An 18,833-nucleotide genomic window follows, 5' to 3' on the forward strand; every position below is an offset into this window, starting at 1 on the left:
ATCTACCCACGTGTGAATTATTTACATGCTGAATTTTGTGCTTTCTTGAACCTACCCTCTCATGCTGAACTTGCTGTTAATTTTATTTCCTTTGCAGCAGAAGGTTTYTCTGGGTGTGCTCTCTCTCTTAATTACACTTTATTCTCAGGATTGATTGGTTTTTGTCATTTAGTTCAGTCTTGCTGAATGAAATGCTCTGGCATAAATGTTAAGGTACCTTTAAAAAAAAACAGTAAAAAATTAAGTGATTTAGGATTGTTGCTTGGCCTCACTTTGGGGAAGAAAGGGCACAAAAAAGTAGGGGGAGGGGGGGAGAAAAAAAGAAAAAATCCTGTTTGATAAATGGGAGAGGGGGGAGAAGGAGTGGGTGGGAATTGTGCTGTATATCACTACCAAAAGCTATTCCAAGAAAAATCTTTAAGATGGTTACTTGAATCTGTGTACACTGCCCACCTGGTGGCTACGGAGTGAACTGTTACTTTAAAGAATAGTTTAAACAACAGCCATGTTTGGGGCAGGCTAATCTTGCAAAGAGAGCAGTGCATATAACAGGAGTCTACTGTGTGATAAGGGGAAAATTCAGCTCACTGACTAGATGTTTTAATGTGCGAACTCTAGGGAAATAACATATTGACTATTCCGTTGTGCGCAAGGAAATTGAAGAACCCTTTGCAGACAGAGGGGCTTGCAAAGGATTCTTTCTGTTTCTCTTAACCAAAATCTGTGGCAAGATGTTTGAAATCAGCAGGACGCTTAATGCTGCTTTGTTAAATAATGAGGTAATATTTTGTCACTTTTTTTTTTATTCTGGGCAGCATCTGCTTTTTTTCTCTCTCTCTTTTTTCATGTGTTTGTGGAGGATTCAGTTTAATCTTATGGAAGTAGGAGATTTAAAAAAAAAAAAAGGAATCATTCTTCAGTTTATTTTTTTTCTTGTTTCCTTTTGATGCTTTTGGAGAATTGGGTTGGCTTTTATTTGCGGTTTCAATCGGCTGCTGTTGCCTAGGACATTATGCCACGTAAGGCTTCTAAACTGCACAGAGTAGGTAGTTATTAACGCTGAATTGGCTTCTGGTATAGTCCATCTGGGCTCTGTATGAGAGAGCTCGCTAGCGGCTACTGATGCTAAGATACCCGCAACCTTTGGGATGTATGCGTGGTGGAGAGGGGCTCAGTGATATGAGATCACTTCTTTTAAGGGAAACTGTCATTAATGAGTCAAGAAACTGCTCATTTATGGTAAGGAGAGGGAAAGGGGGGGTGGATTGGGGAAACAACCCTGTGATTGCATTTTGATATTGGATTAGCTGCTTAAGACAAGTTTCTTTTTGTGGGGCTGGAAGATTGTATTTAATATCTATATGTGCGTGTGTGTGCTTTGCTCAGGGGCTTTGCTGGCTGCTTCTGGAGAGGCTGTGTCGAGAATTTGATGCTTTGCAAACGTGTCACAAACTGCGATGCGGCGGTCGGTCACTTTACCCCGAGAGCTGAAGGGTAGTATTGGAAGCACGAGAATAAGGTTGACTTTTCCAACAATAGGGTTCTGCCTTTGTCTTTCCAGGGAGGCCTCCGCGGAGGTGGGAGCGCCGGCGCTCGCGCCCCTCGGAAGGGCTGCGTGCGCGGGGTGCTCGGGGGGGAAAGCGCTCGCTGCACAAAAGTACCTGGGTTTTGCAGCCCGTTCCCATCGCTGACTGTGTCTCAGCCCTGGGTGCGACGGCTGCTTCAGAAAAATGGCTGATTCTTTTCAATATGTGAGAGAAATGTATAGCAGCAAAGTAGGCTCAAGTTGAAAAGACTTAAAAATCTCTGTGTTTCTATTTTGTCGCTTCCTTCTGCGGTGTTGTTAACCCCTGAAGAGACCTTAAGGAAAAATTTGCATTACAAATTTAACTTTAATATGCGATGTATATTTGCACGAGAATATATGGTAATATAGCGGCTCTGTAGCGTTTTGATAGCGGTGTATTCACTCTAATAGGTCCTTCAGTATTTGAGCTAGGAAATCTACCTTATGAACTAGTATCGTCTTCTTTTTTTATATTTTTTTTACTAAGCTACAAATGTGCCCAAAGAGATGCCTGGTAAGAGAAATCCTCTGCAGCCTTTTAAATTGTGCATATTTTAATTGAATTCGGTGCTCATTCCACAGATAGGCTGCATGATGCCTTGAAACGTGATTTTCTTCTTGCTTGGTCTGCTTGTAGCCAGATTTTCACGAGCTCACTATATTTCATGTATTTTATTGATGTGTTTTGTGTGTGAATTTGAGCATGCCTACGCTTTTAAAGACATTTAGAGTGTACAAAATATTAATTCAGAGTTTAATGGTTCTGAGAGCTTAGTTATCCTTTTAAAAAAATCTGGACAAAAATGACTCTGTGATTAAATATTACTGAAAGTGTAATTGGTGTTTTGTAGCCAGGGTTTGTCTCTCCAGAAGAGCAGAGGGAGCCTTTGCCATGGCCCATCCTAGTTTCTCCAGCTTCAGCTCTTATGTTTAAAAGCGCTTGCAATTATTTCGCATCTTTAAAAACCATGTTTTAGCTGTTGACTCTAATGATAAAATTAAATGATTCCTATGTACGTTTCTAGATTAAAACGCGGTCGCTTTGGTTTAGGCTTGCGCTTATTCAAGCTCRGTTGCAATCGGAGGATGCCATGCCTTGTTAGTTTGGCCAATACACGCGACTAGCAAAATAGCTTCCCAAGCCAGAGAAAGCAATGAATGCATCGCGATTAAAACCATTTTTGCTACTCTTGCTGTGGCTGGGAGAGGGTAAAATATTGCTGCGTGGAATYGAAGTTTTGTTAGTTTGTCAGTGGAAGCCAGTGGAGGATTAATGAGTGTTCATTGTTACGTGAAGCACGTTCCTCGCTCTGAGGCTGGGGGAAAAATTCTTTTAAATGCCCAGAGTTAGTCATCATTTGACTTCCTGTAAAGCTGAAGGATAATGGAGGGAGGTGGCGAAATAATTCCAAAACGCTCCTTCCACCCCGCGAGAGCGTTCCGCTCAGTCGAGATCTACGGTGCTTTAGACCCACTCAAGTGACACTAGTATCAAATGTGGGTCTAAAAATATATGTAATTTTTTAAAAATTCTTGCTGCGAAAGGAAGGGAGAGCGCAGTTGACGAATCAAATCAATAGTACCTGAAAATAAACACAGCTTAAGCGCCCGCTGGAGTGCTTTTGTCATAGCTTTAAGCCTAGAGGCAGGTCATTAAATATGCATTTCTGCGGGAAGCAACGCGCCCAAGATAAGGTGGTGCGGGGGCTCCGGACCCGGATAAGGTGGTGCGGGGGCTCCGGACCCGCGGGCGAGAGGCAGGAGGCTGCGGGCGGCGGGCCCGCCGAGGTGCGGCCCGGCGGCGCTGCGGCCTGGCCTGCGCCCGCGCGCGCAGAGGTAAAAATACACGTATGCGTGTTGTTTCTTCAACTGGGCCTTAATTACTAGACACAAGCAGCAGTTCAGAAATCTGGTCTCTGTTGTTGTAGAGGTCACCGAATCATTAACATTGTCAATCTGGCGGCAGCTAATTTCAATAGCACCTGATGTTGCAACGCCTCCCGCCGCCGCCGCGGCCAATCCGCGCCGCGCCGCTGCTGACAGATGGTCCCATAAATGGATGTAAAAAGGAGACGCTGCGAGCCAATTTCAGCACGGCTCTGTTCACTTGTTCTTATCTACATCCTTGAATCGGGGGGCTTCAGCACAGTGCGGCTTCTCTCTCTTTTTCTTCTTTTTTTTCTTCCTTTTATATATATAAATATTATTCTTTTGCCGCACAAACGTCTGCACTGTGCTTGGTGGATCTTTAAAAAATAACAATAAAAATAATTCCCTGAAAACCTTAGCAAATCTTTAGAAGAGTTGAAGCCTTTCAAGACCCAATATTTGCCATTAAGAATGGTTATGGTAGGTATTAGTAGATTTAAAATCTGCTTATAGCGATTGTGTGTATTATATATATATATAGCTAGATCTAGAATCTAACATATAGATTTCCCCAAATTTGCATCATTCTCAGTCTATGTTTTTTCACATGAATTTAGTTTTCTGCTACTGATTTCTTTGTACCTGCTCCCTCCCTTGTCTTCTCTCCCTTTCTCTCCCTGCTTTCTCTCTCGTCTCCGTGTGTGCGTGTGTGYGTGTCTTTCATATTTAATGTGTGCACATCCTTTAATAAAGGATGTACTTTGTCGCTTTAAGGTAATCGCGATTTCTCTCGGAATAAAGCAATAGCTCGTTTCTAATGCAAGGCTGGTACGTGGCTAACTGAAATTCTGAAATGCAAAAGCAATAAGAGGCTTTTTTCTTTTTTCCGTTTTTTTTAAAGTGGCGGGGAGGTTGGGGGGGGAGTTAATTTCCACATTGACATTTTGGAGCTACAAATGCAGAGCAAAATCCTCGGGAGGAGGGAGAGGGAGGAAAAAAAAAAAAAAAGCCTCGAGATCGGTAATTTTCTTTCGGTGGACTGCGCAATAGGTATGGTAATTTTAAGGCGAGTGATTTATATGAGCTTCAGTAAATGCTGCATATTGTATTTCAAAGAGTTTCCTGTCATGACCTCATAAAAAGAGGAGGAGGCTCGTGTGTGTTGCGGCGCCTGGTATATGTCGATTTTGTTGCATCGCTGGGCAGCGGTACTGTAAGAAGGAATGTCAGCTTTTACATAACGCTCTCTTTGCTTCCGACTCGGTGAGGGGCTGTGAGGGTCCATCTTTGTGCTCACAGATGGAGTGGAATGGCTTGAAAATGGTAAGTGGCTGCCGAGGGGCTGCCGCGCGCCGCGGCCGCTGCCTTTTGTCTCCCGGAGCGCAGGGCGACGGCGAGCGCAGCCGGGATGCTTCCCTACCGGGATTTTCCCCTTTTTAAGGGATATCGGGCTCTGCTGGCTCCGGGCATCGCGGAGGTGATGGGGCCCCCGCCGCCCTCCCGGGCACCTCCGACATTTAGGGGGTGCCTTTCCATGGAGCTGGGAAGGGTGTGTGGTTTTTGTGTGTGTGTGCTGGGGTGTGGGGGGGTCCGGGGGGGAGGGAGCTGTGGTGTTTAGCCTCTTTTTTCCTTTTTTTTTTTTTTTTCTCTCCTTTTAAATACAGGCAGAATCAAAGCCATTTCTGCGCAGATGAGAGGGGGGTAAAAAAAAAAAAAATAGTATTTCTATTTTTAGAAATATTCTCCTGGCAGCGAGATGGGAGCGGGCTCGGCTTTTATGCCTTCCTTACAGATTGTGCAAAATGGCATGATCAAATACAACTATTAGCGACTTTGAATTTTACAGAGCTGGGCGATCGCCGGCTGGGGGTGGGGGCGGCGGAGCCCTCACAATGCGCCGCTCCTGCAAGGGCTGCTGCTTTTTTTGTGCGTGTTTCCTTTTTTTTCCCCCCTTTTTTCCTCCCTTTTCTCCCCCCTTCCTCCTCCTCCCTCCTCTTGATTTTAACATTTCGCAGGCGATATATATATTTATATATAATRTGATTTTATTTTTTACCGTGCTATTTACGATATGGGGGTGTCGGGGGGCTGGGAGGGGGGGAACAAAGCGACGGTCCCTGCCCATTCTTACAGGATTGTCTTTGTCTCGCTGCTTGTTTTGATGGGTGTAAAACAAATAAGATTAGACTGAGCAGCCGAACTGAAAGCGATAGCTGGGAGGAAAAGCCAATGAAAGGTTGCCGGGGAAACGAGCAGAGGGGAAGCTGAGTGGGGGAGCAGGTGGCAATCATGTGGGAATACTGCAAACAGTGGGGGGAAAAAAGAGGGAGAGAAAAAAAGGGGGAGAAAAAAACACACACACACACAAAAAACGGGGCTACCTCGATTATCTCTGCYGCTCTTTGTGGCAGTCGCAACTTTAATTATTCCTTATAAATAGGTGTTAATTACATTTCTGGCTGAGGCTTGCAGTGATTTCTAGAAATCTGTTTTTCAGCATCTGTTCTTTCTCCGCTGCTAAAGAAGGTTATCTCCCTCTTTTTTTATTTTTTCCTCCCTCCTCCTCCCGCTCTCTCCACCCCCCCGCTGTGAAATTGTACGTGCAAAAAATGGCAAGGAATCCTGCGAGGCAGTACTGGGGGGGGGGAATGTAAATTATATTGAATGAAGTTGACAGAGGTATAATAGTGAACTCCCACAGCTGATAGCTTCTGCAAATCATTTCTTAGAATTTTCCAGCAAATGTCCCTATGAGAACAGTAGGTAGAATGAATTTACCCTAAGCAGTGATTTTGTGTTAAGTGATATTGGTATTTTTAYGAAATCAGATGGTTATATGGCAGGATAATCGGTTCAGGGGAGTTCATCAGATCCTACGGCTTAGGCGCTGAGCAGGATTTGCGCAAATAATGGGATTATTGGGCCCTGGGTGCCCAGCCCCACCTTCGGCCGCAGCCCGGGGCGTCRCTGCCCGTTTCTGGGCTCGCCTCCCGCTGCCAACTTTACTTTTGCAGCCGCCGCTGACTGTTTCGCTCGTGGGGATGCTCCCCCATGATGGTGGCGAACAATAAGGTGCCAGAGCAGAAGGGCATCTCCGAACCGGGCTACCGGGGGCGTTGGAAGGCGCAGGGGACTGGGCAGCGAGAGACGGTAGTGTAAAAAATATATTAAAAAATGTGATTGCCCAGGAAATGCTCATCTCTGAGGCATCAGGATGCACGAGAGCAGCGCAGCGAGGCGGGCGAACACGCCTTCCTTTCTCTGCCCAGCATCTCGGATATTGCCACTTTCCTCCTTCCTTTCTTTCCCTCTCCCCGCAGGATTGCTTTGCATGCAAATTCGGACGGGAACGCTTGTGCTGCGGCGTGAAAAATGAACAAAAAAAGACATCGCGTCCCCCCCCCTGCTTTGAATTTGCTTTGTGCAAAGTGTTGCCTCTGCTGCAATGCTTTCTGGCGAGAAGTCATTGAATGGCCCTCAAAACTACGCTGCAAAGGAAGGGGGGGATGTCTKGAGGGTGGGTGTGTGTGTGTGCRTGTGTAAAATTGTCCCTTATAGTTGGTGCTTGTGCCCACAGCTGTATTCTGACATGTATTATTATATTAGTGGTACATGACAGTATAAAACAAAACAAAAAAAAATTATTATTCTACCCAAAACAGAGCTCCTGTGTTCTAAATCTGCTAACTCAGTCACGAGAAGAAATAAGGGGGCTTTTATTATACACAGCTGCATTGTTTGCTTTAGGAGGCATCAGCTAGGAGTTACATTTTCATTTTCTGGTCGAGTTGGTATTTCTGTAAAGGTTCGAAAATAATCTATTTCTAGGTCTATGGCGCACGTGTTCCTGCCCCAATCTTACTCTTTTCTTTGTTTTAAGATAATATTAATGAACAGAGCCTGCACGTACAGGGTGGCATTCATTCTTTTTTTTCTTTTGCATGTAAAAGATTGCTTTGTAGATCCTCATGGAGGAAGATAGCTAAGTTAGTGAAATTTAATTARGAGGGTGCCATTTATGCTGAAGAAAGATTAAAACGTAAAACGGTCTTCTGTTCAGACAAAAAGATGGAGATAATGTAGCCGTCCTCAGGCATGATATTTCTTAAAAACCTTGCCCTTCTGACCAACTGGTAGAAATAATGAATTTTTACCTTGAGCTATGGGTGCGACATCAATAGTAGCCATYGGTTTTAAATTCTCAACCCGTATACTTTGCTAATCAAGTTCCCATGCTTGATACGGAGCCGCTCTTCCACTCTTGACTGGCTTGGTAGCCTCCTTTGCTTTCGCTTCCTGTATTAATTTTACCTTTTTGAGCGCTCTCAAAGTGAGCCCGAGCTGTTGTGACAAAGGATGGTTACCAGGAATTAGAAGGGGTATATTTAAAAATCCCATTTGAATGGGTTTGGAATAGTCTTCATCATCTTTATTTGGTCCGGTTAAATATTTTGACTCTATTGAAGAAAATTCAGTTGCGTTAACCTTACATACATTTAATGTATTATTTTTTCAAATAATATCTTCTAGGTTACAGTCAATTTTTTTCCTTCAACCTTCCTACTTAGTATGCTATGAGTGTGTTAGTTAAATGCAGGTTATTTTCTGTGTGTAGCTGTCATGCTCTTGGTACATAACCTAGAGCCACTCTTCACTCCCAAGTTTTTTTTTAAGAGAAATAACGTATTATTGCATCCCATGTTCTGGCAGGGGAATTGGTTGTTTTCTTTGGGAACTTGCACTTCCAAAATATTTCAGCAAATACCCCAGGCAAGAAACGGGCAGTAGCAGAGAATATTATAGAGAGAGAGATGCACATAAGTTGACAAATCCGCTTGTCTGTTTGAGCAATCTGTGTCCACTAGACAACTAATTTACATGCCTGGACACATTAAAATGTACATTTGTTTGTCGGTGGGACAGCTGACTGGATGCACTCTGATGCACTGGCAAATGCTGCAATGCAGTATTTTTTCAATGTCATTGGGGTTTTGGGGGAGAAGTGGGCGCAAACCGTCTTCTAGCAAGTCAGATGGCGTTAAAAAGCACGGTACCTCTGTGGATGATGGGTCCAATTCTGCAGAATTTGCTAATCTGTGATGGGAAGGCAGCCCTCCCCTTTTCCTCTCCTCTCCTTCTCCTTTCTCTTTCTCTTTTCCTCTCCAAGGAGGACGGAGGAAGAGGAGTACATATGCATTTCTATTATCTAGATGTTCATGCGTGTGATGGTGCACGTTAATGCATCTTCCCCTCCTGTTTGTATGGCTGTTGAAGAAAATGTTGGSTTTGTAGGAGAACAGAAAGGGCGTCCATGTACTATAACACTCTTTGAGCGTCCGTGTAAATGCCCAGTTACCAAAAGGGTAGGACTTCCATGCAACTTGAAAAGCCAGACACGTTTTTTATTTGCTGAAGAGCTTTGCGAAGATGAGGGTAACGTTTCTATGCAACAAATACAATAAATTTAATGCTAGTGAGGTCCGTATTTAGTGTGGTCACGTACTTTGACTTAGCCTTTACATTTGAGTACATTTAACCATTTGAGATAGTGCAAAGTGAAGATGTTGGGGAAATGGGTATCTGGATGCTATTTGAATGCTTTCTTCATTTTTCCCTTCTTCCTTCAAATAATCCATCTTTACTTTCCAAAATCCTGGRATAATCTAGGTATGGAGGCTTTAGTAGGTCACTAGCTTAACAGCAAGAAGAAGAAAGGGGGGAGAAGAGGTCTCGCCGCATTGGAGTGGTAGTTGTCTAAAATTGCCCGTCTAGGAMAGGAAGGAAGGGCTTGGAGGAAGGGGAAGGAGGCACAAATGTGTGCGCACAGACTGCGCTCTGTTAGTTGGGGAGAAAATGAGTGATAAATTTGAACTGGYGCAGTGGTGTGATGCCCATTAATTTCTCAGAACCCTGACTTTGCAGGTTTGTTACTTGCTTCGTTGTTCACACCTTTAATTATAGCCGGTTTGGGATGATAGCTCRGGGCACTGAAGATGAGACCTTTTGTTTGTTGTTTACTTATTTGAGTATCAGGCAGAGGGTTTGTGATAGCRTTGGAGCATCAGTGTTAGGAATCAAATACTTTGAGATGAGGTTATAAGAAGAATACAATTAATTTCCCTAACTATCGCACATTGTCATTACAGCATTTGGGTTGCTTGTGTGTAGTCATATTAAGAATTAGCTCAGTAGCACCAGTGTTATATTTATTTTTATTTTTCTGTAATGATAATCCATGTTTTCCCTAGCCATTTTGGAGCTCTTAATGCATTATCTTTTCTTTAGGGCCCTATAAAATAGGGAGCAAGCTGAGAGTCATTCTTGCCTATTGTTCTACCTTTGACTGTGTTTTATGTGAAGACTTCTCTCCCCAGTGAGGAAAATGATCTGGAAGAGTCAGGAAATGCTGCGAACCAGCAAGGAATCCTTAATTAAGTAGAATGAAAAGGCAGGGAATATTTTTTAAAAAATGGGGTAAAATGCATGCTTTCGGGGAGTGGGGTAGTTGCCCAATAAAATATAAGTCTGGCTTTGACAATATTTAGTCGTGAGGTATGTGAAATTCTATAGTGCGCCTTTGTTGCTAAGGCACACGCAATTGCGTCAGAGATGCTCTTGGGATGGGAAATTGGATGCCCTTGAAATCCAAAAAATACTTTTTGTTGGATTTGTTCATTTTAATCTTAAATTCTCTTTATTACTAGACAGCCTGCCATACATATATTTCTTTCTGATTGCCAATTGTGCCCTGGTATCTTTTTTAGAAGCAAAGTAGCGTAGAATATGTTACCGCTTTTGAAGCCTTGGAGGTCAAGGTGACATGATAATAAATGTTTGGATGCAAACAGCTATGAAAGTTGTTCTCTAATTGGTACTGCTTCAAGAAACTTCCCTGCAGAGTGCCTTCCTTTTCGCTAAGAGATGTGCTGTGTTGGAGGAGGACAGTGGTACTACGGGTGGCTTCCCAGGACCGTAAGTCCTTCAAATCTGGTTCATGTCACCACGTAGCTGGGTGAGATTGAGGTATGGGAGAAGAGCCAAGCGGCTCCCTCTGCTTTCACTTCCCTCCAGGAGATTTGATGAGACACTTGTCTCAGCTGACCCTCTGCACAGAGACCCGAAACTGCTCCTGGAGCAAGTAACTGCCCCATGGGTTGGCCTCTAGCTGCATGCATCCTACTTGGGACTGGCCATTTGGTTTCCCTCTGCATGCTGTGAGGCATTGAGCCCTCGGCTGAGCGCTTTGCAGCTCTTCTGCAGGTGCAATAAAGGCACTTGTCTTTTTCCCCATCAGTCTTTCATTGTTGCCTACTTAAAAATGAGTGAAAACAACACTTGCAACTTGTAATTGGGGGAAAAAAAAAACCTGACTCACCTGGTAGTATGAGGTTCTTGGTGCCCAACAGGAACATAGATTGTACATTGTCTATTGCAGTCCAGTTCCCCAAAGTGCCACCTTTTCCATTCTTTGAGTATTATTGCTAGACTAAATTGTCTTGAAAGAGGTCACTTGATTATTACTCAGTAAATGGATGAATTTGAGCTGTCAGTCATATGCTTAGGATGTATGTACTTGCTGTAGTAGTTCTGGCTGGTGAGAATCATAATAAACCACATGGGTGAAATACTGGTGAAGTCTTGCACTGATTCTTGTGCTGATCGTGGAGAGAAGGCTGCAGCTTTTCTGGGTCCCTTTGCTGGCACGTATCCTCCCACTGTCTTCAGCGATTTGGTGTTAGGTTATATAAAAATTCACAGTTCAACAGCATTAACCCAGCCCTGTTTAAGGGAACTACAGTGAGGCCTTAGCACTGTCTGCACTTGGTTTGGGAGGTGTTTGGAGTTTTCCCTTGATTTGCTCTCTAGCTTCATCCAAGTGTTGGGGGCTGTTAATTGCTGCCCTTGTCTCCGTCCTTTCCTCCTGGCAGTCCTTGCTTTTCRAATGGTGGTCAGAGCCTCTGCGATGCACAGAAGAGACTGAGAACTGGTGGGCAAGGACTCATCTTCCTATTTCTGCCGAGCCGAAGGCACATTCGTGACACCCTGGAAATAATAATGCCTGTAAACAGATACTTCTTAAGTAAAAATAGCTCAAATACCGCTCCCTCTATATCTTTGTTCCAAATGAAGCTACTGGCAGTAGATGAGTAGGGGGAAGTTGATTTTTTAGCACAAAGCGTGAACACTGGAAATTCTTCCTAATATGCATGTGCCAGCTATAACGTGGCAATATTGCTGCTAATTTTCTTCCTGTAAGAGCAGCTGTTCGGGGAATCATCTCTTTGCTTGATGCAGGCTCCTGACAATGTCGCTCCTGGGGTGGCTGTGGCCACTTGGTTGTGTGACCATGGGCAGGAGCTGGCTCCCCAACCCAGCGCAGCAGCATATGGTTCTGCTGACTAACTGGGCCAGGACAAAAGKGCCGTGTTTTTGGTGTTTTGTGTTCTTGGTGAGAGATTGGAATGCACTTCAGAATTTGACATTGTGTTTGATAATTTATAGAGCATGGTTTATATTTAACTGTAGACACACTAATCTGGAGAGAAAAAAAAAAAGTGGCATATATTTAGATTCCCTTTCCCCCCACCCTTTTCTCTGTGCTTGTCACTACCCAACAGCTGGAAGAAGTGTTGATAAATGTGGATGCTCAGTGGGGTAGAAATTGTTGACTTTCATTCCCATCGTTTATCTTTGCTGTATACAAAAATAAACGTTATTGGTGAGATGTTCTTTGTGATTAGCAGGAAGCTTTGGCCTGTTAGTGTGGCTGTTGGAGGAGCCGGGGTCTTCTGCAGGGATCTGACCCCAGATTGGACTGTGGGGTCTAGGCTGAACGCCCAGCAGTTTGGGGTGCCTCGCTGAGATTATCYTTAATAACAAGACACTGTCGCTTCCGATGTCACTGCCAGGACATCTTTGAGGTGAAACATGCTGATGGACTGCATCCAGCTCCAAACAAGTTGCAGAAGTCTTATCAGAGTGCTGAGTGTTATAAAGGGAGAACTAGCTAAAAGCCAGGGACATTAGTTTGATTATTTTGACTTCTTTTTAGTACCCCAGTAAGCTCTTTTGATGTGGTAGCGTAGTTAGAGATTAATAGGCAGCAAGGTCATAGCAATACTGCCGTTTTTATGGTTGTCTATTGATGCCTGAGCAGAATGTCCCGTGTTGTCCTGCAGCTCCTAGACGGCCTGGGCCCTGCTCCGCCTGGAATGGGAGCATCTCCATGCATGGGAGCAGGGGCCGACCCCAGCAGGTTAACCCCATGAGTTAGCCAGGAGGAGGTTTTCCATGGGCAGAGGCAGGGAATGGGTGGTTTGTTTTAAGAGAAACTTGAAAAAAAAATTTTTTTTTCTTTTTTTTTTTTTGTAATTCGGGTCTTATTCTTTTACTTGAGTAAGAATTGTGTGAATTTGAGTATGAGTGTTTTTTAAAAATTGAGGGAGAAATATTCTATGGAATTGGAATAAGAAGGGTGATTGATTTGGCCTCTGGCATATTTTTATTTCTTAGTGCAGAGATTAATAGTTAATGTCCAGGATAAACCACTGGAATCTGAGTCTGACCCATGGTGGATAAATGTGTTTATTCTTTCTGTTTAAAATGTGTTTGTTCTTTCTGTTTTGCCCTTTAATGSTGGTTAATGTATTATTAATATACAGTAATGGCCTTTGCTCTCAGCATAGGTGCTTAGGTGCATGAACTCCTTCCGATCTAAATAAAAAGTATATATATTATTGAGATGTCTCCCATGCAGTATATTAAAATTTACTCTCATTTAAGTCATCTTGTAGATACTRCTTTTGTGTTGTCATTAGATTAAGCAGCTTCTTCTGTACACTGCAGGTCGTTTATGATTATTTTTCAGCCAGAAATTTCCCAAATCCTCAACTCTCATTCTCTCTTCATCTCAAGTTGGCAGTGGCCATGTTACTTTCAAATAATTCAGTGCGACTTTGTCTACCTTATATGTGACACTGAAGTGAGAATCTTTATGGTTTTTCCTGAAAATATTTTTGTAAGCAATACTAGTTTGGGGTTACAAGTCCAAATTTCTGTATTTCTAATCCAACTGAGTTTAAGATTAGGCAAGGAAATAAGTTGTTAACTTGTCGTAAGCTGATATATCTAATGAAGGAGATGCAGCTTCTAACATTCAACCAAGGGGTCTGTAGCACTTAGACCAGCAAGCAGTCGTATCCATAGAGATGCTGTTGCCAGCAGTCAAGATGCACACATGCTGATTAGCGCTTCCTAATTGCGTTTGCCAGGGTGCCTTCATTAAGGCCCTGTTGAGAGGAAAGCCTAAAATCTCCCGGTAGTGGCGTGCATTTTGCAAGGCCATTTCATCCTGTGTAATGTAGGCCTTGATTTGCACGAAAAAAGTATTGGTAACATTTTCAAAAAAGAGCATATGACTTGAGAACCAAAATCTTCTTGCAGTGAATATTAATGAAAATTAAACCACTCACGGACTTTTGAAGATGGTAGCAATTCTCTATAGAGGTCTGGATAGGATTAAGAGCAGTACGGTGGTTAGATAATCATAGATTTCATGGGCTGCCTACACTATCMTTTCTTTGGCTTTACCTTCCAGTTGATAGATATTTTCTGTGTTTTTATGCCTTCATCAATAGCATAGTTTTCCAAGGTGGTGTGTAATACATTTCCCACTGTCTAAACTTTGGGGGTTGCAAATGAATCTAGATTATCTTATTTTTGTTTTATTTTCTTTAAGAAAGCAGAGCGGACTCGTGGCAGGTCTGCGGGAGCCGGAGCCTTGCAGCTGCCTGCTTCCCGCACCAGCACGTCCCTGCCCGTGGGAAGCTGGGCCTGGATGCACATCACAACGTACATTTTCCCAAGTTGGTCATGCACTTCAGCAGTAAACTAAACAAATARGTAGTTTAGTAGATTAGGGGGAAAAAATTCTGATCCAAGAACACAGCTCAGAAAGTAACCCAAAGTATAAGATTGTCCTTTAGGCTAAGGAGCTGTCTTAAATGGTTGTCTCTAGCATGCTCTCTATTACTCTTTCTAGTATCCAGACAGTTGGGAAACCCTCTTCAGTCTTTCAGGGGCTGCCTCATGTAGTCACTGCCTTTGGCTTTGTTTCTCTCCCTGCTAGCATGGAATTTAAATGTGGTTTTTGTTGGTGTCACCTTCTCTCTTCTTTCCCCTAAGATGGGCAAGGCAAGTCCCTGGGAGGCTTCTGTTGCCTTGGTGGCATCCACCGCCTAATCAGATGGAATCCATTGGGAAACGAGGGATGTTTTTTTTGAGTTTTGTCTTGGAGCACAAAAGCAGCATCTCATCTCAGTATGGAGATTGGTTTTTTCTCCACTCCTTTTGCTTTCGTATGTGTCTTGGAAGAGCAAGGAGCAGATCAGAGTCAAAACCGAGCAGGAAATATGGAGTGATACAGAATGATTTAACCAAAACCCTAAGATTTTAAGGTACAGAGTTATCTGACGCAAATTTGACCAAAGCAGCAGGGCGAGATGTTCCTTCAGAGCCTGCTCCCATCCCGGCACTCGGCCCTAGAGCAAGCGCAGAGCACGGAGCGGCCGTGTGGGAGCCGCGGCCGGAAGGGTCGGGACACGCAAGTCCTGGTCCTTGTAGCCACCCGCACAGGTTCCTTGTGGGTCAGGCACAAGGAACCACGCGAGCGTTTCACCTCGGCTAACCATGCATCCCTCGCGCTTGGCTGGGAATACATCCGACTTCCTTTCGGAGTGTTTTTCCATGATTGTTTTCTTCTGAAGCTATGTTCCAGAGCTTGCTCTGAATGCCACAAAATCAAGGCTGTATTCTCCCGTATCTTCATATGTAAATGAACTTTAATGACAGAAATGATTACCAGCAGATTCTAGTGAAATCGCTGGAAACGAAGACGGTAGCAGAGGCTGGTTGGCTTCAGGCGCGTCTCAATGAGAAGCCTGACCCCGATGCAGGGAGAATAGGTAACTTTTGTTGCTGTCACCTGTTTTACTGGATTTTCATATATGATTTTCATRGAGTTCTTGAGCACATCTGTTCTATGCATTTTGCTCTTTTTGGTTGTTTCTTTTTCTTTCTCTACRGGAAAAGGAAAACATCTGCTTTTTATTAAAATTATGAGGAATGGGGACCTTACAAGTAGGCCAGGCTTGGGGATGAGAACTTGCTATACAATTTCACCCCTAGATTCTTTCCTTCACTTGGACTTTTTTTTCCCCCTTCTTTGCAAGACTTGGAATAAAAGCCCCAATTTCTGCCTTTGTGCTTTTGTTGTGCTGGCTCAGGGGCATTGCCTGTTCTTTCTGCTCCTGTAGCATCTACCACAACTCAGTATCAGTGGATCCTTCAGGCATCGCTGTGATCACAAGTAACGTTGCCAATAACTTACATTCATGCACCACAGATTGAGGACAGAAATTTATTCGTGTAAATTCAGGCCAAAAAAGTATATAATAGACTAGATCAAGATCAGTTTAACTCTTTAAGAAAATAATTTCCCCTTTAGATCCGAAACTCTCTTTTTAAAGGAAGAGATTTGTTGTTTTCTCCACTTGGACCATTGTGTGCTCTGTATGATTATCCAGGTGCCCAATAAATATGAACTTGATGAAAATATTTGAACATCATTTCAGACTCATTACAAGGAATTTGAAAACCAAGATTTTGTGGTAATGCTACAGCCGTGCCACTAGAGCTAGTGCACGTCACAGGGACTGCTAGTTTAATGTCCTCTCCAGGCTAAGACGTTCAGGTCCATCTATATTTAAAATATTAAATACAACTTCTACCGAAAGGGATGGAAAAAGAGCGTGTGAAAGGGTTATGTGAGAGTGGGGAGTATGTCAAAATACGGAGGGTTAGATAATGATTCATTTCCAGGATATTGGATTTGCCTCCAGGCAGATTTGCTCAAAAGCTTCGTTTCCCTCCTTTATTTCATGTTCAGGATGTATTTATTAGGTAAATAATAGCTAAGTCTAGTTGTGCAGTACATAAGCTTTAATAAAAATATAATTGACAGTGACATTTGACAGTTGTGCTATAGAGAAGGAAATATGTGTTGGGGCTGTGCMCAGCACAATCTGCTTTTCCTACTAAGGTCAATTTTGCAAGAAACGCACGGTAGGTTTGCAAGCTTCAGGTGCACCGACCAAAACTTTAATTCCAGCAAGAGTTAGCTTGCTGGAATTAAAGTTTTGAAGCACTTATGTTTACTCTTTATTGACACTCCCCCTTGGGAAGAAGACATGGTCTGTCCTGAATGATTTCCAATCCTTTATCTTATTCTGTGAAAATGTGGAGATGGGCTGAATCGCGCGGAGGTCAGCAGCGCTGCTCCTGGCCATGCGTTCATGTCTCTGTGGGTTGTGCCTGTGTTGGTGCATTCAGGGCTGAGGGACTTGGTCCTGAAGATATATTTTTACATTCTGCTTATGGATCTCTGCTTTGGCTTTGATGTGACTCTTTACATAGACGTTAGCAGATGAGCCCTGTACATGGCTTTTTCAGAGAACTCCTGCAAATTGGGAGTTTTCTTTCCATATTTTTTGACCCATAGAAAACCTCTTGGAGGACTCCAGCTTAGGCTCTATTGACTTCCTTGCATTCAGCAAAGCAGCTATCMCAGGAGTCGTCTTCCCATTGCAGAAGGAAAACCTTTGTGAATCCACATTGGCGTTGTTTTGAGAGGTTTTGTTTGTTTTTCCTTTTGTCATCATTATTCAGAAGATGGCTATGGGACCTCTGCCATGGCACCATTTGTATTTGCATGTAAAAGCAAACAACTTGCAATGCTAATTAAAGAGCTTTTTTAGATAAAGTATGATCTTTGCATTATTTATCTATATTCTCTTTTTTTTTTGAGGGAGAATGTTCTGAGTTTGTTCATTAACTAACATTTAGAAATAATATAAAATTAGACCTCATGAATTCTTCATGAGGCATAATTTACCACGATCATTTTTTCCTGGCATTTAGGTGCTGTGAAGAGTTTATCCTGCGCAGAGAGTGGTTTTGACTTAAGTCCTCCAAATGAGCTCTCCATGTGAATATTTCATAACTGCTAGAGCTTTATTAAGATTTTGTTTTTTAGGAATGCTGGTGGTACATTTCAAGATATTTCTCTTCATCTGTAAAAATACTTATTTTTGAGTTTTTTAATCATTCATATATATTGTTATATATCAGATTCATTTATTTTTATAAGCAGAAAAAGGACGGGGGGGTGTATATATAACCTCGTTAACAAGAAGTAATGGAATCATTTGCTGAAWATCAGCAGGCTTTCAGGGTATGGATGTGATGGGTTTTCAATTCGGCATGCAGACCTCCATCAGGCGACTCGGGACAAATTTGGAAAATATAAAACATGAAGATTTACATTTATTGAGCCATTGGCTATTGTTTATGCATGCAATAGGAAGATAAGGCCATCTTAGTCTGTGAGTAGTTTTCTAAATGATTCATTAGCTGAGCATTGTAATGGAAGATGGATGTAACATTTACTGTAATAACAACTTAGATTAACGTCACTTAGTGGGGCTTGTTTGAGCATTGTAATAGTTTTGTTGATACAGACAGGTATTCTTTGCGTTATTGCTGGAGCTAGTATTTCAGGAGGAATATATTGAAATTAATTTATTTGGAAAAATGTATATGTAGATTTAATAGAGAAAATACTTCCGAAATATTATTTGTTACRTAGGAGTCTCTGTAATAGATATTTGTTGCTGATGTTTTGTGGGAGGGATTATTCCAAGCACTTTGTTTAGCCACCTTTTGCACTGCCCAAGTTTATGTTGTTTTCCAAAACAGCCAAGCATTTCCCTGGGAAATCTGTCAAATTAAAATACCATACATTTGCTGATATGTTACCATTCTGTGATATGGAAAAAAAATGAACCAAGAAGCAATTTTTAAAAGCAATTAAATGTATACAGAATTGGTCATACAGGTTGCCTCTTAATTTACAAAATTGCAATCTTYAGATTCTGTTAAACTCTCATCGTGCTTTTGGTTTTAATCAAAAACAGTTTAAAATTAGAAACTCCAAATTAATCTGAATATTCTCTATTGATTCCTGTAGGTAGTTACAGTTTATTCTTTCTTTAAAGCTACTGGCAATTATGTAAGTAGAAATAAATTGCAGTACTAGAAAGTGGTTTGGGGTTTATTTTTTTGAACCCCCCGCCTTTATATACCAGTCAGATATAAACGTTGTGGTATGTGCCTTTTGCAATGTGATATTCCAGGAGCAGTGATAGCTGCCTAAATCGGAGTAGAAGATGTCTGTAAGAGCATATAGATGCTGTGAATTAAGTTTCATGTATGTATAGAGGTGCAGTGTTTAAGGAACTATGGTGTGCTTTGATATATACACATATATTTTTTTTTATCT

At 42.4% G+C, this 18,833-nt stretch overlaps 1 protein-coding gene across 4 annotated transcripts in view; it reads left to right on the forward strand.

Annotated features, from left to right (window-relative positions):
• Positions 1-695: 695 nt before the first annotated feature.
• Positions 696-18,833, forward strand: part of ELAVL4 (ELAV like RNA binding protein 4) — a 61,445-nt gene continuing 43,307 nt past the window's right edge. The window contains exon 1 of one of the 4 annotated variants that reach the window (XM_026034007.1): positions 696-779. In XM_026034007.1, the coding sequence (XP_025889792.1) occupies positions 732-779 (48 nt within the window). In that variant the 5' untranslated portion in view covers positions 696-731. Of the gene's footprint in view, positions 780-2,064; positions 2,082-3,672; positions 3,917-4,470; positions 4,760-18,833 lie in introns of those variants that run through there. The other 3 variants (XM_026034025.1, XM_026034020.1, XM_026034015.1) reach the window with 3 other exon arrangements.

Source organism: Nothoprocta perdicaria, unplaced genomic scaffold (genome assembly GCF_003342845.1).
Source record: "Nothoprocta perdicaria isolate Ctin4 unplaced genomic scaffold, notPer1 scaffold_0, whole genome shotgun sequence".
Classification (NCBI taxonomy): Eukaryota; Metazoa; Chordata; class Aves; order Tinamiformes; family Tinamidae; genus Nothoprocta; species Nothoprocta perdicaria.